General features: G+C 36.9%; 2 protein-coding genes across 17 annotated transcripts in view; both read left to right on the top strand.

Moving 5' to 3' along the window:
• The window catches only part of ank3a (ankyrin 3a), a 95,055-nt gene extending 92,891 nt beyond the window's left edge, over positions 1 to 2,164 (top strand). For all 16 annotated transcript variants that reach the window (XM_051867163.1, XM_051867162.1, XM_051867159.1 and 13 more), the window contains one exon: positions 99 to 2,164. The gene's annotated coding sequence lies outside the window, so the exon portion shown is untranslated. The remainder of the gene's footprint in view (positions 1 to 98) is intronic.
• Positions 2,165 to 4,038: 1,874 nt separating this feature from the next.
• Positions 4,039 to 18,528, top strand: ccdc6a (coiled-coil domain containing 6a). The gene is made up of 9 exons (XM_051868531.1): positions 4,039 to 4,522; positions 5,519 to 5,668; positions 8,037 to 8,165; positions 8,532 to 8,635; positions 8,730 to 8,890; positions 9,908 to 10,064; positions 10,360 to 10,460; positions 11,796 to 11,917; positions 17,866 to 18,528. The coding sequence occupies exons 1-9, from the start codon at positions 4,223 to 4,225 to the stop codon at positions 18,043 to 18,045; spliced, it is 1,404 nt and encodes a 467-aa protein (XP_051724491.1). The 5' UTR covers positions 4,039 to 4,222; the 3' UTR covers positions 18,046 to 18,528.
• The last annotated feature ends 4,469 nt before the right edge of the window (positions 18,529 to 22,997 follow it).

Here is a 22,997-nt window from a genome sequence, read left to right as displayed (position 1 = left end):
AAATAATTCCCCATATAACTGTAACATTACAATTAGAGATCCAATTTTTAGATAACAATTATTTGTATTCTTTTATGGTCTGTTTTGTGTCTCCCAAGGTTTGCAGGTATATGTTTGATCTGTTTCCTGAGCGGCGGGGCCACAAGAGATGAAAAGAGACATTTGGCCTGAAAAACCGTCTACGGCTTCCACTCTGAAACGCATGGTCTTCAAAGAGACAGAACTTTGACCTATTCGCTTGCGCATGAGCATGCATCACACTGCTGACACACTTCCTGTTCCAAGGGGGTCTTGAAGAATTCTACTTCCTGAGATGGGTCCCGGCGAATTCTACTTCCTCTCTGTGTTGGGTCCTACATAATTCTACTTCCTGTTTCTGGGGGACCTACGAGATTACACTTCATTTTTCTTGATGGTTAATACCTGTGCTGACTTGGACCATCAGGAAATCGGAAACTGTTTTGTGTGCCATGAATATCAGATGCATAAGTAAAGGGGTATATTCAAAATACTCCTTAAACTCCAAACCGTATACTCACACAAATTTCCCTGTGACCAAAGATGGCACAAAAGCTCTTTTTCGTGTTTTAGGGGGAAAAAAACAATAGATGCTGTTGAACCACACCTTACATTGGCCTTACACGTTACCGTGGACCCATGACGTCAGGAGGAGGATCCCTGTGTTTTAATTTTTTTTTAATTTATAAAACAAAATAAATTATGTGGTGGACTTTTCTGTACATAAATCACATTATGTAAAAAATAAAATAAAATTTAGTAGTTAGGTTTTGTCGAGAGCACCGCAAACATACACTTTACAAGTGCTTTCGACATTTTAAAGACAGTGAAACTTCACATGCTCTTGTATAATTAATTATTATAGCAGGTACGTTTGTATATGAGAAAAGTTGGTTCGGTTTTCAGGGGACATTTCCTTAAAATCCTCTGCGAATTTCAACTATTCCCAAAATGGGAATTTATCGAATTCTGTGAAGAAGTCATACAGAGGACTAATATTTTGATGCATGCAGTTCACCTTATTTTAAGAACCTTTTTTCTAAGTTTGCAAAACACTGTATTTAAAAAGTCAAATAAGAAAAGACTTTTTCTTGTGTACACATACAACTCTAACATGTCTCAACTTTTATATTCCAAAATGTCACCCTACAAATGTCCATTGTGTAGAAAGTGTGAAAAGCTCTAACCAGATTGCTTCCTCGGGAGTTAAGTGTAGTGTCAGTTATCCTTTGTATGGAAGAGAGCGTCTGCTGATATTAGCCTGAGCGCTGCAAGTAAGAGGTGTTCAGAATGTATATGCTAGTTATCAGCATCTCTGTTCAACTATCACTGTATCATGTGTATTGGCTGTACAATGTAGAGGTCTCTCTGTCTTAAGGCTGTTTGTAATCATCATAGGAATGTCTTCATTTTTTCTTTTCATTTCGATTGCTGAGGTTTCAAAAATAACATTTTGGCAGTTTGTTTCAGGTTAGGTAAATATTTAACATTTTCATCTGGAGTCACACTTACTCGTATGGGAAGTCTTTAGACCTTTATTACTTGTAGTTTTAATAGCTTATGTATTACAAATGACACACACTGGATGGTCATTATAATTTCAAGTATTACAAGAAATCGTTTCCAATTTTGAAATTGTGTGATATATTTTAGACCAGCGAGTCAATGTGTTGCAGTGTTCTGCATCGGTTTTAATAATATCAAATTTTTCTTTAGATATTACTTTTTGTTTGATTGTTTTGTTTTCCTCCAATAGAGCTCAAGTCTTTTTAGCTTGTGGTGTGTATGGTGTGAAATATCCTTTAGTGTGCTGAACTTTGCTATTGCAATGAGATCTGAAAGACTTAAGGAAACTAGGTCAAGATGGGGTGTGGTTCTGCTTCCCTGTTACTTGTCAATCAAACTGTGGGAGGGGCCTGGCATGGTCCAGTGGTTGATTTTGTTTAATATAATATGTTTTCACCTGAGCAACATTTTTGATGTAAAATTCTTACAATGAGTGAAGCCATTTAAATGTAACTATAATAGCACTTTGGTTATTGGAGGTCTTCTCTTTTAGAAACTAGCAGCTATGATGCCACCATAATGTTTCAAATGTCTTACAAAAATCTGATTTAAAAATAAACGCATTGATTTTGCAAACCTACTACATTCTTTTTCAATGTATGTATTTTGTGCATCACATCATTGAATGTATTATGTATGTAATGTGTATCTATATACATAAGTCATGACATTATGATTATTGTCTTATTTGATGTATATATGTCTGCAGAGATATGATACGTTCTTTACTATAACTCCATTCATAGCTGGATTCATATCTGTCGTTTTGACAAAATGCCCTGATCATTATGATTAGTTTTCTTCTTTGTAGGCTTCACAAGGCTTTCTTTTTGGAATGAAGTAGGCCGCTGTCTGTGGAAATTTGTGAAACAAGATTTTGCATTTCTCTTGTTGTGCCTCAAACAGATGCTAACTTCTCTTTAAACATTGCTCCATTATACCATTACTGAAATCAGAACCATGAAAACAGCTTGCAGAGCAAAACAAACATGATGTATCAACTAACATTTTGTCACAAAATCAACTTTAACTAAACATGCTTTGGCCTCTGTTTAATAACACATTATAATTGATAATGGTCGTACCTTTCTACTCTAGAAATATGACTAGGTTGACCTTGTATATTGAGTTTATTGTAGACTGCCATGTTAAGGCAAAGTCAAATAAGTTTATTGGTTTGTCTTTTCTCTCCTGTGTAGTAGTAGAAAATAGTGTTACCAGGCGCCACAGTGCAAAACAAACTGTGACTGTGTATTTGAACACTTAGTAATGTATTAATTTCATTTTATTGCATTTGATTACAAAATATCAAATCAAGTAGAATTTACAAACAAATGAAGCTAGGCCACAAGTGTAATTCAAGAAAGTGTCCAAATATTGTATTAATGGTTTAATGGTTAAACTTATTACTGTGAAATATTTTGCATCACAAGCATGCTTCTATATACATAAACGTTCAGTTAAATATTTTGCTATATATGAACGACATTTATTTTTAAGTGTCAGCATATTTTTCAGGGCCACTGTATAACAGATTTCTACATAAACTTTTCACCATATACACACTAAAAAAGAATTGTTGGTTTAACTTAAAAAAGTAAGTTACCTGGTTGCCTTAAGATTTTGAGTTCATTGAAATTAATAAATTAATCAAAATTTGAGTTAATACAATTAAGGTGATTGGTTTAATCAACAGAAACTCGAAATGTTAGGTTATCTGAACCACATTAATTATTGAAGTTGATTTGACAAAAGAAAAAATTTTGTGATAATTCATGAAAATATATATTTTTTTTACAGTGCAGCAGTTCACAAATTAACAATAAATACAGATGTGGGCTATATGACACAAAATAAAACAAAAAGCATCATAAGAATATAAAAAAATGTAAGTGCATACAGTAAGGGCATTATATAAAATGCAGTGTAAACATTTAGCTACTTAACATGTAACTTAACATGATGCAAACATTCACACACATGTGTAAAATGATAAGGCCATAAAATTAATGACGTTATTAAAATTTATTTAGGCTATTATTGTGGTGTGATTTATGCATTTAAAAAAAGTCATGCCCATCAGTTGAGAAAATGGAGGAAAACAATGAGAATTGTGTTGTTGTTGTTGTTAATGAAGAAGATGATTAAATAATCGTCCTAGAGTCTCTTGGTAGGCTAGTGTGCACATGCATATTTTTTTAAAAAAGGGGGGGACTTGTTTTGCTCGTGAAGGAAGCAGGTGTTTTAACGAAACAGTTGAGTGAGTGATTCAAAGATTCACTCGCAACAACACAAGAAGACTCACTTATCGCAATCTACTGGCGTAATGATGTAGCCTAAAGAAAGGGCCGCTGACGAATCTGCGAACGAATTTGAACAAATCCTTTTGCAGAAGCGATTAAAAAAAATCTGAGTCACTGGGATGAATCAAAAAACCCAAACACACTGTCCTCTCCACCACATGACGGCGCCACCCTCCCCATTCGTCTGCACTTTCAGCACGCCCAGTCATTTCTTGGACCGTTCCCTCTCCAGTCTAGCCACACTTGCTCCATCCCTCTTTCTCCTAGCCCCTGAAATAGACTTCCTCTCTATTTGAAAACCGTCGCGAACACTAGGTAAACGAGTTCGCGACACCATGGCGGACAGCGCGAGCGAGAGCGACACGGACGGTGCGGGCAGCAGCAGTAGCTCTGCCACCCCGCAGTCCTCCTGCACCTCGGCGGCCGCCTCCAACACCACTACGACCACAACGAACGCCGCCACCAAAGCACAGGGCGTCGTGATCTCGCAGTCCAGACTGGAGGAGCTAACAAACCGACTCGCGTCGCTGCAGCAGGAGAACAAAGTGCTGAAGATCGAGCTCGAGACGTTCAAGCTGAAGTGCAAAGCGCTGCAGGAGGAGAACCGCGACCTGCGCAAAGCTAGCGTCACCATCGTGAGTCAGCCCGTGTTTATGTCGCTTTAATCTCCGCGGCACACCTGACAACACCACCACGGCATGTAAAGACGTCTGAGGCACATTATAAACCACACTGGGGTGCAAAGTTAACTTGTTTGTGGGCAAAAAGAACCGTTTAAGGCCGTTTTACCTGCTAGCCTTCGAGCTAACTGTAAAAACAGCCAACAAAAGCCTGATGGCACGTTAATAGTTTCAGTGCAAATGTATATCACTGGCCAGCTTCTTAAAATAGTTTATATTTCAACATGGACTGTTATAACCTACACTGTACCTGTCTTTATGTATATTTTTAATCTTAACGTTGTTTTTATATGGTCAGTAGTACTCCCGCTGTGTGTATACTGACCACACAAGGCGTTTACTGATTTACCACATGCTGCATCGTCATGCTTTTAATGCAGAACGTGTTTTTGCACGTCTGATACTTTGTGTTAACCGAATGAGGTTGTCATTCGTACTTTATATTTGAGGCCTGTGTCAGGGTGGGAAGTTGGCACTCTGAATATTTGGCTCTAATGCGTCAACATCCTGTATGTGAATCAGACCATCTGCATTTTAGACAATGAGCCAATACTCAAGTGTCACTGGAGAAACACTGACACTTATATCCAGTGCATTTGCATTTATGGCATCCTGTAATGGTGGAAATTGATAGTGGATTGGGTGTCTTGTTGGTTTTGCAATTGTTTACTTTGTGAAATGCATTTCTGCATAATTCTGCTGGATTTATTGTGCAGAATAGATATTACATGTCTCATTGTCAATATTAATTAGGTCTGAATGTCTAGCTCCTTTGTAATCAGTATTTGTGATCTAAAATATGGTAAATAATAGTTTTGAAATCATGTTTCATGATGAAATGTTAATTACTTGGTTACAGAAATATATGAAAATATTATTTTTTCCAAGAGAAATCTTTTAAGAATAATTACCTTTTTCAAATGTATGAGTGTTTTGTTTATTTTTCTGCAGCAAGCACGGGCAGAACAAGAGGAAGAGTTCATCTCCAACACTTTATTTAAGAAGATTCAGGCTCTGCAAAAGGAGAAGGAGACTCTCGCTGTCAACTATGAGAAAGAAGAGGAGTTCCTCACCAATGACTTGTCCAGGAAGCTCATGCAGGTGAGAAACTCTAGAAGGAAAGAGCACATCAGTGGCTTTTGAGGTCAGGGGTAGGAAATGTGATCGTTTGCCCTTAGAATCATCCGTAAAGGTAACTTTCACATTGAGATACAGTGACCTATTACAAAGTTATCGTTCAGCAGCTTGCTTTTATAATGCAGATTTTGGTTGCTGCTGAATGCAAGCAAACAATAGCTGATTAAATTGTTTGAGAGATTTTTTTGGTGATGTGGTCATTAGTGAGACTGAATCTGGCTCTACTTAGCCGAGACCAGATGACATTGTTTATGGTGCGTGTGTTTAGTAGGTGTGCTGTATTGTGTGGAGGAGAAACGAGACAGTGGAATTAGTGTGCGTATACAGTTGGCGTGACTCATTAATATTTAGACCACTGTTCAAAAGTCGGTAAGTTTTTGTAATGTTTTTGAAAGTCTCTAGTCTCTCACTGCATTTTTTTTTTAATAAAACGGTAATATTGTGAAATATTACTGCAGTTTGAAATAACTGTTTTCCTTTTAATATATTTTAAAATGTGATTTTTCAGTCTTCAGTGTCACATGATCCTCCATAATCATTCTAATTTGCTGACTTGGTGTTTAAGTAATATATATCAATTTTGAAATGAAAACCGTTGTGCTGCTTAATATTTTTGTTGAAACTGTGATCATTTTTCTAATGAGTCTGTGATTAATAGAAAGAATAGCAATTATTTGAAATAGAAATCTTTCGTAACATTCTAAATGTCTTCACTATTTAATGCTTCCTTGCTGAATTAAAGTATTAATTTCTTTCAAAAACAAGTCTTACTGACCATAAACCTTTTAATGGTAGTGATATAAAATATAATATATGCAGACATGGCTCAACAATGAAAGGTTGGCCCAGTATGGAAGAGTTTTGGACCAGTTGTTAGAATTGCCTTTTACCCTATCAGTCCAGTGCTGTGTAGTCAGTATATCTTATGCTCATTGATTTTAATGGCTTGCAAACATTTGTTTTTCTGTGGCATATTGAATTTGGAACATTGTTGCAAATTCTTCTGGTTAAAATGTGTTGCAGTGGTAAACTGCGTGGTATATTTTAAAGGGTTAGTTCACCCAAAAATGAGTTTAATTATGTCGTTAATTACTCACCCTCATGTCGTTCCACACCCATAAGACCTTCGTTCATCTTCGGAACACAAATTAAGATTTTTTGATAAAATCCGATGGCTCAGTGAGGCCAACAATGTCACTGAACCTCTCAAGATCCAGAAAGCTACTAAAGACATATTTAAAACAGTTCATGTGACTACAGTGGATCTACCTTAATATTATAAAGCGACGAGAATACTTTTTGTGTGCCAAAAAAACAAAATAACGACTTTTCAACAATATCTAGTGATGAATGATTTCAAAACACTGCTCCATGAAGCTTTGAAGCTTTACAAATCTTTTGTTTCGAATTAGTGGTTCGGATCATGTAAACAAAGCCACTATGTCTTTAGTACCTTTCTGGGTCTTGAGAGGTTCAGTGACATTGCTGGCAACAAAGGCCTCACTGAGCCATCGGATTTCATCAAAAATATCTTGTGTTCTGAAGATAAACGAAGGTCTTACGGGTGTAGAACGACATGAGGGTGAGTAATAAATGACATAATTTTCATTTTTGGGTGAACTAACCCTTTAAGGCTGCCCCCTAATAATAGTCGTCGAGAAGAGGCTTGGTCGGTTAAATTTTAATCATTCGATTAGTCACAGAAAAAAAACTCCACAGGAATTTTCACCTCACATTATGAGGTGAAAATCCCAAGTGTTTGTGTGGAGTGTGGAAGCTAAATTAGTACCTTGCTTACTGCTCGTATGTTTAACTTAAATTCCACGTCCACGTGGACAAACTCATGTTCCTTTCTCATTATAAGAAGACTGAGATCGAGTGAAAAAATAGTGACGCGAGTCAGGTATAGCCTGAATATATCCATATTATTGTTTGCTGGTATATATATATATATATTTTTTTTTTTATTTTTATTTTTTCCCTTTTCTTTGTTGTTATGTAATGTATATTTATTTTGTTCGTGTTCACACCCAAGTGCTGCATTTCTATTCTAAAAGCTCATTATTATGGTTTAGTATTTTTCCCCCGACTAATGGCTTGAATGCACAACTAACAGGAAAATCTTTAGTTGGGGGCAGCCCTAGTATATTTGCAACACAAGTAACTATACATGAGCATTTAAAATGGTTACCATGAAGAATGGGTTATCATGGTAAGGGTAAAATGTGACAACAAAACATAACTGCTTTGCATCATAGACCTTTTGGGGTGCCCATCATGTTTAGGTGCATCTTTTTTACTTATATTCTCTTATGTGCTCTTTCTTTTTCAGCTTCAGCATGAAAAAGCAGAGTTGGAGCAGCATTTAGAGCAGGAGCAGGAGTTCCAGGTCAATAAACTGATGAAGAAGATCAAAAAACTGGAGAACGACACCATCTCCAAACAGCTCACTCTAGAGCAGGTACCTTCTTCAAACAACCTGATGTAGAACAGGATCGCCTCTAAACCACTCATTCTTGATTGGCCACTATCTATTGCACAGACATAGTTTCAGATCATTTGGTCTAAACCAGTTGCCTTTTCAAAACAGAGCAGGTGCCTACAATAACCTTGCTTTTTTTGTTAGTTTGGGCATCTGCCAGTACCTTGCTCTGAAACACACATTCAGCAGTCTTCTCAGATTAGAACAGGTTATTCAGGAGCAAACACATCATTTGTACTTTCGGAGTCCCATGATGATTATTGTGGCCCAACATTCTTCCTTAAGGCCGTGCATTGTATTGTTAAAATGCCGTATTGTTTTATTAATTGCGTGTAATGTGTGCAGCTCCGGCGTGAGAAGATTGATCTGGAAAACACTCTGGAACAAGAGCAGGAGGCACTGGTCAACCGGCTTTGGAAGCGCATGGACAAACTTGAGGCAGAGAAAAGGTAATATCCCTTGTAATGTGGTCCTTTTTTTTTACACCACCTGAAAAATTTGTGTCTTGACGCCACAATTTTACCTCTTCATTCTGATTCACAGGATTCTGCAAGAGAAGCTTGACCAGCCAGTGTCAGCCCCGCCTTCTCCACGTGAAGTTTCCATGGAGATTGACTCTCCCGAGAACATGATGCGGCACATCCGCTTCCTGAAGAGTGAAGTGGAGAGGCTGAAGCGCAGTCTCCGCACTACAGAACTACAGCGTGAGTCCTTGTCTCATTACGCACACATGCACTCCTGCACCAACACAGCCTTTCTGCCATCATACTAAGCCAGAGGCAAACAAACTGTGCTGTGAATTTGGATGCATGGTATTCATACTAAATAGAATTCCAGATTAGGATAAGTATGTCCCAATTTATAGTACATTGGAAATAATATGCCAAAAATACCCAGATGGTATACTATTTCCAGTGGTAATCCAAAGTATGTGTCTTTGTATGGTTTTTGGATAAAAAATTTGTGTAACTTGTATACATTTTTGCATTTGTATAAATGTTTGCATGTAAATATAAACAGATGCAAATACTAACAGTATGACAGCAAGATTTGTGGTATCAAGGTGCAATTTTATGTTTCAATGTACTCTTGTTACATTCTTATTCTTAGCTTGAATGCTTTTTTGAATTGTGTTATGGCCACTAGAGGGAGACATCTGCTTTTTAAGACAACCATAGCTCACTTCTAGCTCATGGTATCACACTTATTAAAGCTTTAAGTAGGTATTAACACAGCAGTGCATTGAGTCAGCAATAAGGTAGACATAAAAGCTTTTAAAACTTAGCAAATAAAAGATCATCGTATTTATACTGTTTAAAAACTGTGTGTAGATATATAAGTATATACTGTATGTATGTATTTGTGTGTAAAACTATTTTAATTATTTAATTTATTACCTTAATTTTAATTTATTAACTATATAGTGGACTTCAAACTGTGAAAATGTTTGTATTTTTCTTTTTTTATTCATTATAAATTATATCATCAGCTGTACTGTGAAGGTATGCTGATATTATAATTTATAATGAATAAAAAATTGAAAATCTTTAATTTAATAAATAGCATAAATTAGCATTTGTCTTAGTATTTGAAAGTTTAAAATTATGATCATGTAATCACGCATTTCGAAAATTTTCCAAGGAGCATCTTTGTCATCTTCAGTTTATTACAGTTTGTATATCAGTTTGTAACATTTGTTTTCCCATCATCACTCCCTCCAGACACAGAGAAGCGGGCTCAGTATATTGAGGAGGAAAGGCAGATGAGGGAAGAAAACATCCGTCTTCAGAGGAAACTCCAGAGAGAAATGGAGAGAAGAGAGGCGCTGTGTAGACAACTGTCAGAGAGCGAGAGCAGTCTTGAGATGGATGATGAGAGGTGCTTTAATCACGTACACAAAAGATGACTGGAATCATAACCTTATCTATATATAATGTTTTTGACGGTCTGAATATGATAAACCTGTAAATAACCGAACATGTCGTTCATAATGTAGAACTTACCTGGGCTGCATTTCCCAGAAGCATCATGAGCTAAGTTGATCGTAGAGACTATTGGTGGCAATGGTTCTATGATCTACTTACTCTTATGATGCTTTTGGGGGAAACAGCCCTGGTTACAGTTAAACCTTGGATATTGCAACTTTAGTTATAATGAATCTCTCTCCCTCTAGATATTTTAATGAGATGTCTGCTCAGGGACTGAGAGCTCGTACGGTGTCAAGCCCAATCCCCTACACCCCCTCTCCCTCCTCCAGCCGCCCCATCTCCCCTGGTATGTGTCCACACAATTAACTTTGTACATTTATCACTCTTTTATAGCAAAATATAATGAAAGAGTACAGTACTTGGCAAAAGGTTGGGGTCAGTAAGATTTTTTTTTTTTTTTTTTTTTTGAAAGGAATTAATACTATTATCAGCAAGGATGCATTTAATTGATCAGAAGCGACAATAACAACGTTCATAATATTAACAAAAAAAATCTGTTTCAAATAACAGACAAATAATATGTTCTTTGGTATAAATTATTTTAAAATAATTAAAATAGAAAAGTTATTTTAAATTGTAGTAATATTCCACATTATTAGTGTTTTTACTCATACTTACTGTGTATTTACTTTATACTTCTATTTCTATACAAAAAAATTCAGCTTTGGTGAGCGTAAGAGACTTCTTTAAAATAAATGGTACAGACTTTTGAACACAAGTGTTTATGATTAACAGATCGTATGTGCTTTGTCTTTTATTCAAATTTTAACGCTCAAGGCTTTCGGCACACAGACTTTGGGTCAGTTTATAAGGTGATAATTGATTAGACAAACATGTTTTTATGGAGTGTTAATTATTATACAAGTTAAGAACTGTACTGTACTGTGATGTGAAGGTATAATAGGTCAGAGACTTGCTTTCATTCCCATTCTGAGATCAAACAGATGAATGACCTTTGAATAAATGACTTCAAACAAGAATCTTTCAGATTGATGCTGCAGTAGATGTTTATGGGTTGTAAATTTACTTTGCATATATAGCTGGCATTGATAAACACAAAATAGATAAACTAGATGATAAACTAAAATAGTCTTTAATAAAAAGAAAAATGAACAAGTATATCAAGTTGTGTAATTCAAAAGTATATGTAGTTGAAATTTCCAAAGATTAATGTCAATAAGGAATGTTTAAATTAAGAAAAAAAAATTTCGTCATTTAGGCAGTGTACTGTTTATTGCTGGTTTTTAATAACCGCATTAATGGGTTTCATCTTGTAAAAACATGTTTGCTTTAGTCTGTCAGATGACCTCATAGAATTTACATATGCATGATGAAAAGTATAGCAGTGCACATTTGATGGTGTGAAAGCCAGTTTTTATATTCTATTCCTGAGGAAAACTGGTTTATAGTCTTCTTTCATTAGGTTCCTTTAAAAAGGAGTTATTTATACATTTTCCCATGATCCCAGAGGAGTGATCTACAGAGTTATTTATATTTGTTCTGCATACTGTCAGTATGCATACTTGGCCAGGTTGCATTGTTTTTGGATATATTGGCACATTATAAACAGCATAAAGGACCTCACTAAAACTGATTAGCAGATGCTGTTTTTCCATTCCAGGTTTGTCGTATGCTAGTCACACGGTTGGTTTCACCCCTCCAGCCACGCTGAGCCGAGCACCACTCCCCCACTACACATCTCCCGGGCTACACATCCACCCAGGACCCTCGCATGCTGTACAGGTGCGTACACACTATGTGCACATGTCCGGCATCTCTATCAGCATATATATATATATATATATATGAAGACTTCAGATGCAAAACCCACTAAACTTCACCTTGTCAAAAATTAGATAACGATATTGAGCGAATGCTCTCCGCACATAGTATACGTTCATCAAATACTCTCCTTTCAGCTAAATCACAGCCTCATCCCATTCAGAAATACTGGTTTATTGGCAAAAAAAACGCTAAACGCCACTTCCCTTTGACAGCAAAAGCCTCTAAGTCCACAGAACCAATAAGGCAGCGCAAATCGATTCATATGATTTCAAGATGAATGACGGCATGCATGTAAAGAAAATTGTTACAGTGGCAATGACATGATTTCACGAGTAGCATGTAGACATGAGTGTTTCGTGTGTTGCTGTAACTTGGACAGAAACGGACATAACCTGCATTAAAGAACAGCTGTAGTAAGACACGGACATGGCAGCCTTTTGCATCGCAGCTCCCCCTACTGTGTGGTTCATTTTCTTCATTGTTACATTTTGAATTCTGCTTTTATCATTTGCAGTGTTTCCAGTTGCATCTTTAGTGATTTTGCAACGGTTTATTATGTTTTGTTGTCCAAAAAGGTGGACTTTAGAGGTTTAAAAAAAGCACACATGGACTTAACTGGTTTTGCAGCAAAAGACAAAATTTGATAAATGCCAATGAATTGACTAAAGTGACATTTTTGAAAATAAGGCATTTCAGTAACTGTCTAGTAACCTTTTTATTGCCAATAAAGTGAAATTACTGAACCTAAACATAATAAAACCTGAACCTAATAAAAAAAAAATATTCTCATTTAAATTGTTGGTGTGCATCTCGCTGGCTCATCTGTGACCAGGACAGCAAGTCTTTGTAGTCTATCGAGAGCTATAGTATCCAGGGTAATGTCAGCAAACCACATCCAACAGGAGTAACTGTCGAAGCAAGAGGAAGCTGTCTGAAAGGGATGTCCAGGTACTAACCCGGATTGTTTCCAAAAAACATAAAACCACAGCTGCCCAACTCACTGCAGATTGAATGTGCACCTCGACTCTCCTGTTTCCATCAGAACTGTTTGTCAGGAGTCTGTATTCATGGTTGGGCTGCTATAGCCAAACCTTTGGTCACTCGTGCCAATGCGGCTTCATTGGTGCCAACAGTGCAAATCATGGGCTGTGGACAATGTGAAACATGTATTGTTCTCTGATAAGTCCATCTTCACTTCACTCTTTCCCACATTCATGGGAGTTACGGTGTGGAGAAGCCCCAAAGAGGCTTAACACCTGGACTGTTGCTGCCCAGAGTGAAGCACAGGTGGATCAGTGATGGTTTAGGCTGCAATATCACGGCATTCCCTACTGTGCTTGATGGGTGAACACTACTGAACCATTCAGGAGGACCATGTGCACCCGATGGTTCAAACATTGTACCCTGAAGGGGGTGCTGTGTATCAGCATGATAATGAACCAATACACACAGCAAGACTTATGACAGAATGGATTGATGAACTTAAAAGTGAAGTTGAACATCTCCCATGGCCTGCACAGTAACCAGATCTGAATATTTTTGAGCCACTTGGGGTATTTTGAAGGAGCTAGTCAGAAAATGTTCTGTTCCACCTGCATCACATAGTGACCTGGCCACTGTTCTGGAAGAGTAATGGCTCAAAATCCCTCTGGCCACTGTGAAAGACTTCACACTGTCAATCCCAAGATGAACTGATGCTGTAATGGCTGCAAAAGCAGGCCCTAACCATACTAACAAATTGTTGTTGTCTAAAACCAGGTGTTTCAGTTTTTCATTGTCCAAACCTTGTATATAAACACACTTGGACTTTGCACAAGCTCATGATGATGATGAGCAAGATGTTTACATGCAGGAAGCATGTGTGTATCATGGATGGCCTGTTTTCAGTTAATATCCATCGTAACGCCATTCAACTGAATTGCTAACAGCACATTAGATGAGTCATCTGTGACTCACCTGGTAACACTTGACCTCAGAATGCTCTTCCTCATCCCCTTTGTATGTTTAAGTTAATATAGACCAGTTCCTGGAATCCTCAGCCATCTAAATAAGATAAAGCACAAAAGCTGCGTTCTCTCTTTCTTCTGCATCTCCTCCCTTGCTGTGTCCTTTTCAGTGTATTCTGACCTGTTAGATGGAGAGATAGTGGGGAGTCCCTTATATACAGAATCTTGCACACAACCCTAAACCTTGTCATCTTATCAATCACAAACTCAAAGCTGCCATGTCATGTTGTATTATGTAAAAGAGATATTAAATTATATTATAATGCAGAAACCCTGATAAGATAACAAACTTGCTGAACAAAAACATCCACAGTGTTTTTTGATGTTGCATACACCCGTCATAGTATTTTGATGAATTGACACGTTTTATTCTTTAATCTTTCCACTGGTTTTGATGAGATTAAAGATTGACTATCTAGTGTAAAAACACACCTTTATTCCTCACACTCAGTGTTGGGTAAGAAAAAAGTGAAATGGCTGTAATGTTTAGGAAAGTCAGACAAAGTGGTTTAAAAATTACTTTAAGGATATTTTCTATATGTGTCAGGACCAGGTTCATGCCAGATCAGACAAGGCCTAGACATTCTTTATCACACTTTCTGTCATCCATGGTAGCAGTAGAGTAATTGAGGTCACACATCAGCTTTTGATTTCCAAACGAAAGGGCTGCTTCCTGCATGTAAACATTTGTTTTTTAATATTAATGTTGAACAGTTGTGCTGTTTAATAATTTTTGGAACCTGATTTTTCAGAATTTTTTGAATAAAAAGTTTAAAAGAACAGCATTTGAAATTGAAATCTTTTGTAACATAAATGTCTTTACTGTCACTTTTTATCTATTTAATGTATCCATGCCGAATCAAGGTATTAATTTTTCAAAAAAATCTTGCTGACCCCAAATTTTTGAATGGAAGTCTATAGGCCTATTGCTTTTCCAAGCTGTTTAGTAATATTTGAGATAAATGATGGGAGCAATGTGGATTTAATGTGTCATTTTATCATGTTATTGTTGGCTAGCAGATAAATGAGTTAGCTATAAATGTACAGCAGTGAAGTAACCATTTTAACCAGTCTCAATTTCAGTTTACGTATATTCTGCAACACCCTTTGGATATAGTCCAGTTGAGTGGACGCCAACAATGCAAGATTAGCCTTGTTGCAGCAGCGATTAGTCCAGCCTCATGTTTATGTCTGTTGCACAAATACGACCCCTCTATTTACCAGCAAAGACTAGTGATGAAGTGACTGACTAGGTAAGCACATTATATAACCTCACCCTCACCATCCCTTAATAGGATTGCTCATTGCAAATTTTAACAAATAACCAAAAACATCAACAATAAGAAGCAAGAACTTTTTTTTAGTCAGACTTTTGCTTCATCCGAGTGAGGTAGGTTATCAAGACAAAAAAAATTCAAAGTTATAGGTTATTTTAGATATGCTTTTGTGATCTTTTGCAGTAGTATTAGCAATCTTTCAGTAAATCCAGTCACTTGACCATCATTCCATGTACTTTTCAACAGATGTAGCCTTGATATGGCAGCTGAACTGATTTTGTTAGGTAATAAAGAATTTGAACTTCTTACTACACAGGTGATCACAGGCTTTTGAAAAATAATATTTAGTGACATGTTTGGAGTAGTTGCTAATTCATGACTCATTATGTTTGCTTCTTTTTGCTTTCCTAATACCCATTTGAACATTGTGGATTATATTTTCCTGTTGGGGAGCTTTTGGCTATAGCAACAGTGATCTGTTTGTGTTAGCAAAGAGTGGTTGGCTCACTTTCATGTCCCGCAGTGCCATGAAAAAGTCAGCTTGTTTTGATAAACCAGGAGTGACAGCAGAGCCAGACCCTTCCAGCACACTCAGAGGGGTTACATTTGCACTTTCACACTCTGTTTGCACATGTAAACACTCATGTGTCAAATAAATTAGGGGTGATGATACCAATGCACATTTTATGTGCAAGAGTTTTGGCATAGGTTTGTTTAGCAAAAACATGACCACAATTGTCAGAAACCGTTGAATTGTTTGAACAAGTTATGGATTACACTTCTGTTCAAAAGTTTGTATTCGGTCATTTTTTGAAACCTTATGTTTCTTATGTCTCTTATGTTTACCAAGGCTGCGTTTATTTAATAAACAAATACAGTAAAACAGTAATATTGTGAAATATTATTTCTATTAAAAATATGTATTTATTTAATATATTTTGAAGCCCCCCTGCAGTCAATACATTTATCTCTTAAAGGTAAGCTAGGAATTGTTACACACTTTTTGTTATACTGGTTGAAACTCTCTTCATATTCTGATAGCATATCAATAATAGAAGTGGTCTAAATATTAAAAAATGTACATATATCTTCTGTGGAAGTCTCAGGACTGAAAAATATTCCTCCAATCATTGCATCATGTTCTACCTGCCTGCCAACATGCATTTTCATACCTCTGTGTACCCTGCTCGCGCAGACATCACATGTCATCAGCGTGTTCCGTAAGGATATGCAGAGTTGTAGACAACCGTCACTGAACACCGCAAACAAACAGCGGCCACCTTTTACAGTTCCTTCTGAACCAAAACAAGCTTTTGCTGCGTTCACACCATGTCGTAATTACTGTAAATTGTGAGATGAAAACCCCATACATTTCTACTCAGAGCTGTTCATGTCCTCTAACTCAGAATTGTGCACAACACTGTCAATGGCAAAATTAATCTGCAGCAGTCAGATGGTACAAGTCGGAGCGCTTTAAAGGGATAGTTGAAATGAAAATTGTCGTCATTTACTCACCTTCAAGTTGTTCCAAACCTGATTGAATTTCTTTATTCTACTGAACACAAAAGATATTTTGAAGAATGTCATTAACCAAACAGTTGGTGAGTCCCACTGGCTTCCATAGCATTTAATTATTTTATTTTTTTCCCCATCAACTGTTTGGTTACCAATATTCTTCAAGTCAGAGAGCTGCCTTCAAATCATTTCTAATGCTGGGTACACACTAAAAGATTTTTAAAATTCTATAAGATTTTGATAAGAAATTGTATAAGAAATGTGAGAGACCACAAACATGAGGACAAAAAAATCCTAGATTTATCCATTTTGCTCCTATATTGTGTGGTGTGCCGTGATATGACAAAGACAGCACACCACACACAAACAGATTTTCAACCTGACTGTGAACACAGGAAATCTCGCAAAATCTCTCGAGACTTCAGAATAAACATGGCGGACGATAGGCAGGAAGAAATTGCGATGATGGTGTTTGGAATGATTTTGGTATGTTTTAGAGGACACGTTGTATAAACACTCGTGCTGTTGCTACAAATCAACAAGCTGATCCTCCATCTCTGCTGTCCAAATCCATTTAACTTTGTGCTGTGCCATGATTGCATTTGTTATGCTTCCATCTTCTGTCAGCTTGCTTTCTGATTGGATATTGTTTCATTTCACGTGATAATCTCCAGAGCATGCGTGCGTTCGTCCTCGGGGTTCCCCCCTCACACATCAGGATTTCTGATCGTAAATATTCAATATGTAGATAATATAGTTATAGTATAATATAGATAATATAATACATGTAGGTAATATAGTTACCTAGGATTGTCAGAAGGGGAGAAATCGGCCCAAAATCAGCCCGATTATCTTGTGGTGTGTACCCAGCATAAGGATGCAGATTTTTTGAACATCATAGAAAGTTAGTTGAGGAAAAAGCCCTTTTTTGTGGTAAAGGTGATTTTATTCAGGATTCTTTGATGAATAAAATGCTCAAAAGAACAGCATTTATTTGAAATAGAATTTTTTTTTTAACATTGTCTTTAACATAACATTTAATGACCCTGAACTTTTGAACGGTAATGCATATAACATTATGAGCTTGTCTTTTATTTCCTCCACATAGAGGCCATCCCCAAGGAGAAGCACCAGCCCAGATAAGTTCAAGCGTCCGACGCCGCCTCCCTCTCCGAACACACACTCTGGAGCACAGCACCCTCCTCCTCCCCCGCCACCTGCACAGCCGATGGTTCAATCCGGCTCCTCCCACTCTGTGACATCACAGAATCCCCCATCTCAGCCTTAATGCATGCAACGTGCGCTACCTTAAGCTAGGCTGCTCCAAGCTAGGCTACACTACTACTACAATGACAACAACTCAGTGATCCTCCACTGGGCAAAGGTTGGAATGGTTTTGGAGTGGATATGGAATTAGAGGACAGTTGAACTGGGGAACGAAAGGACTGGGAGTGTGAAAAGGGAGAATGTGTAGATGCTTGGCCGACTGACAGATCCATAACCAACCCCATGCCGTTAAGTTTTGTTATTCTTACTGGTTTTGTTTTTTTGTTTTTGTTTTTGGTGTGTGCGTGTAAAATGATCAAGCTGGCTGAAATGATTAGGAAAGGTTTGGAAAATAGTTTGAGAGGGTTGTCAGCTGCATATGTCTGCATTTTGTTTGTGGAAAGTCTACTCTTGCCCCCATTTAATCTTAATTGTTTTAACAGATTGACTGTTATCTAATCAAAATTTTACATTTAATAAACAAATAAATGCTCGATTGGATAAATCCTTCCTCTCATATGACTTTCTTCACAAAGGTTGAAAAAGAACTGAATCCCAGCACATTTGCCGTGGGGGCGGCAGTAAAATGTTTTTTTTTTTTTCCGTTTTATTGTCTGTCTGTTCCTTTTAGGCCATTTTTGTTTGTAAAACAGATGGGTGTGTGTGTGGCTCTCGTTGGCAGCATGTAGATGGTAAAGAAGACAGACTGAAATGTACTGAAACAGCACTTGTTGCCTCTCTGCGTGTGTATTATAGTGGGATTATAGTGTTTGTGTGTGCGGGTGTTTGTGTGTTTCTGCACAGCCATAGAGGTTTCCCATGACTGCTGGTCGGGGACCAGTCTCTCCCTGCTAGAATCCAAACATGACCCACTAAGAAAACAAAGTCAATACTGGTTTCTGATCAGCAGCTCGACCTCTCTCGGAGCCCTCGCTGTAAAGCGAGTGCCCTGAATGCTTATTCAGAATGGGAATTTTGCTTAATGCCAGTGTCATATAACACCTAAATATGAACCGACATGTTGATGCAACAAAATAAGGTACTGTTGAACAATTAACTCAACATGATTAAATGCTTGTACAAAAAAAAACTTGTATGTGTGATTTATTTATTTTATTTTATTTTTACCTGAAATGTGTAAGTGAATGGGTTTTTGGAACTTGAAGGATATTAAAGGAACTTAAAACAATAGTCTAACAGGTAGGAAATATACAGAAAGTTATCAAACACTTTACAATCTTCACTGCATAAATTATTAATATAGATTAATCCTTATTAAAGCAACAATTTTCTCTGTTACCTTTGTTCTTTGACTTACATTAGTGACATGTCAAATCAACTTGTTTATTAGGCTGCTGTGACTTTAAAGGGTTAGTTCACCCAAAAATGAAATTTCTGTCATTACTCACCCTCATGTCGTTCCAACTGCAGTGGTTCAACTTTAATGTAATGAAGCGACAAGAATACTTTTTGTGCGCAAAAACAAAACAAAAATGACTTTATTGGACAATTTTTCCTCTTCCCTGTCAGTATGTTACGCAGTTGCAGTGAATGCAGTGCAGAGCTTCCGTGTTCTACATCAGAATGCTGACTCTGTATTGGCTGGTAAAAAATCCAGTAGTGCACGTATAGTACGCGCATAGTACGCACGTTCTCTTCTAATGAAGAAATTCGCGTCACGCGCACTGTACGCTGACCCTCACATACGCGTAAAGTATACTTTGGGCTTAAGAGCGTGATCATATAATGTAACGCTAGTCAAATTATGACAGAAAAAACGGATGCTGCGTTAAATATTTTTAATGCGATTAAACTGAAAAAAATTAATCGCATGCGTTAACATGCTAATTTTGACAGCACTAGTTAAAATTATTCATATTTTCACAGATTCTACAAGGGGTATGTAAACTTTTGAGCACAACCGTATAACCAGATGAGAAATGCTGAGCTAGATGATTCAATCTGATATTAAGGACCTGGAAAGTATTGAATCAGTGGAGTTTTGTTGATGATTAAATTTCTAAAATTTCTTTTAAATAGTACCATATGTGACTTCATGTGCTCCCTGGGCTATTGAACCATTTCTGAGGATGTTACATTTCCATTTCGGCTTCAATCATTACCAAGATGTCTTGATACCTATCAGAAAGCACGTCTTGTGTTAATGTGAGCTATCTGTGAGTAGGATTATGTAAAACTTAACCTCTGTTATACGTTCACAACTCTAAAAAAGTGTGTGAACCTTCAGTTGACATGGACAGACAGACTGACATTGTGCATCCCCTTCATAACATCAGCCCTTTTTAGGTGTCAGGTAACAGCGTGCACCTGTTTGGCACTGCATATGAACCCCCCACAATAGTTTTCCAGTCTAATTACCAAATGCCTCTCATGTCTTACCAAGCACTCTTTCTCTCTCTCACACACACACATACAGTCCTGTAGCTGTGTGGTAATTCCTGCAGAAGTATTTCAGCATAAGCTGTCCTGTGCCCCTTTCTCTCTGCCAAGCCACTCTCACCTGGTTCAGACCGGTTTTGTCAGGCTAGGGTGGTCAGAGGGGTGTAACTGACCCTCAAGTTCTAACATTCCGGTCAGATTCGAGGAATAGTTGAAGTCATGCAGTTCACTGTTTGCTTTTGTTCTGAAGGAACTAACATAGATATACCCATGTGACTGCATTAACAACAGGTATAGGGAACAACCAGGGGTGCCTGTAAAGATTTAAAATATAATAAAATATAACAAATATAATAATCATTAACAATAATGATAATAATAATTCTAGTACCAATCATGGAGAACGTGAATTATAATTATAATACAATTAAAATATAATAATAAAAAAAATCATAATATGATTTTAAGTAAAATATAATAATAATTCTGGTACCAATCACAGAGAACCTGGCAAAAGTCAATAATAATTATAATAATAAATAATTATTATATAATTATAAAAATTATAAAATAAAATCATTTATTATGTAATTTTGATACTAAATAATTCTGGTAGAGAGCCTGTCAAAAGTCTTTTCACATAATCAACTATTTTAATTTAAAAGACTCTTTATTAATATTAATGATAGTACTGAAAGATGTTTAATATGACAAGAAAGATGAAGGCAAGAGTTACATTTCTGGTTTGATGTCAATCAATACTTGAGCATTACTAATGGATCTTTGGGGGTACATAGGTAAAAAACAATGGTTCCAATCATTTGGTATTTAATAATTAAAAGGAGAAATGATCCTGATAGAAATGTTATTTGACGTATTAGTTTAGTTACACTGATTTGATGCTCTGTATGTGTTAAGATGAAGATGCTAATTAAAGCAGCTCTACAGCAGTGCTATAATTTGTCCACTGTCCTGTGTCAGTCTTTGGAGAGATTCGCTTTTCATTACCTCAGCTGACCTTAGCTTGATTTGCTGCTGACCTGTTTAAGGATATGAATGGAATGGCAAAGCAAGACTGTACACATCAGGAGATGCTGTATGTGTAAGCAAGTCAATAACAGTATGAGGGGGGAAAGGGAAAGGAGTGACAGGATATCGCAGAGGTCGCTCAAGGTTTATGTTCTCCTGCCATGCTAGTCAAGTTAGAAAACACTTGAGTCAGCACTCTTGAAAGAGGAAGCGAAAACTCATAGTAAACATGGAGATCATGTCACACTCAAAGCTTTTGTTTAACCGATTTCCTCTAATTCCAGAGCACAGGTTTGATGCTGCTCTCATTACACTTCCTCTGAAATGGGACAAATCTTGGTTTCCAAGAAAAACCTTTTTTTTTTTTTATAAAAAAGCTCTTAATAAGAATGCCATTCAAGATTAATTAAAATTACAGCAAACAAAACAAAATTAAACCAAAAGCAATTTCATGACTCAGTCTGCTCTGACCTGACCCTCTTGCACAAAAGGAGAAACATCAATAAACTTAAAGCTATGTACCGTAGCAGTCAAAAGTTTGGACACACTCGACTTTTTAACATTTCTCATGATCTTAAAGACCTTTGTAGTTTTGTTGACAAATATAAATTGTTTTTCTATGAATTTATTATTATTAATTTTTTAATTTCATAATCATGCCGTTCATTCATGTTCGTTCGGAAAACTGGCCTCCCGACTGGGCCTGGGTTTTTTTCTCCATTCTGTCACCTGATGGAGTTTGGGTTGTTTGCCCCTGTCGCCTCTGACTTGCTTAGTTGGGGACACTTAAAGCTGCAATCCGTAATTTTGCCTCTTTGTCGCCATCTCTGTTTGAAACCTGCAATTGCAGTTATTTGCGGAATTATCATCTTTACGGCTCCTCAGCGCGGATGAATCTAATGTTTGCTGTCAGTCACCACATCGGTGTGGATACTGTACTTCGGAATCACAGATTGTAGTCTTGGAAGTATGACCAAAATAAGAATTTTCAATGGAGAATGTAATCTAAACAAGTAAGTAACATGTCTGCTACTTTTGTTCTGACTGAGGAAAAGAAAGCATTACAGTAAATCGCGCTGACAATGATGAATAAATCTAACGATTGCTTATCATGTCAAACCGTGCAAATTATTATAGTTGTTATACTTTATTCTTAAATTGTTAATGTTAACAACATCAGCATTGCGTGACTATGTGTATTTAGTGTATATTAGCGTTACCTGTAGATTTCAATTTTTGTACAGTCAAATCACTACGTTAATTTGTCATATACAATCCGCCATCAAAATGATAAGTTTAATTATTGCAGCTGCTCTGAGAAAAGGCTATAAATGATCCGCCTCACATGCTATATAGCCTAGTTAGCTGGGCCTCATTCTTTATGTAAACAGACATGACGCAATGACGCAAAGACAAACGGCGACATGCTCGAATTTCCCGCAAAAACCCACCAGTACCATCTGAATTATAAAACATTAGTAGATAGTTTTGAACACTGGCTGGTTATGTACTTGCTCAATAATTGATTTTGGATCATTTTTAACC

Source organism: Ctenopharyngodon idella, chromosome 17, assembly GCF_019924925.1.
Source record: "Ctenopharyngodon idella isolate HZGC_01 chromosome 17, HZGC01, whole genome shotgun sequence".
Classification (NCBI taxonomy): domain Eukaryota; kingdom Metazoa; phylum Chordata; class Actinopteri; order Cypriniformes; family Xenocyprididae; genus Ctenopharyngodon; species Ctenopharyngodon idella.
The sequence above is the reverse complement of the archived record's forward strand: the minus strand, read 5'-3'. Positions and strand labels throughout refer to the sequence as shown.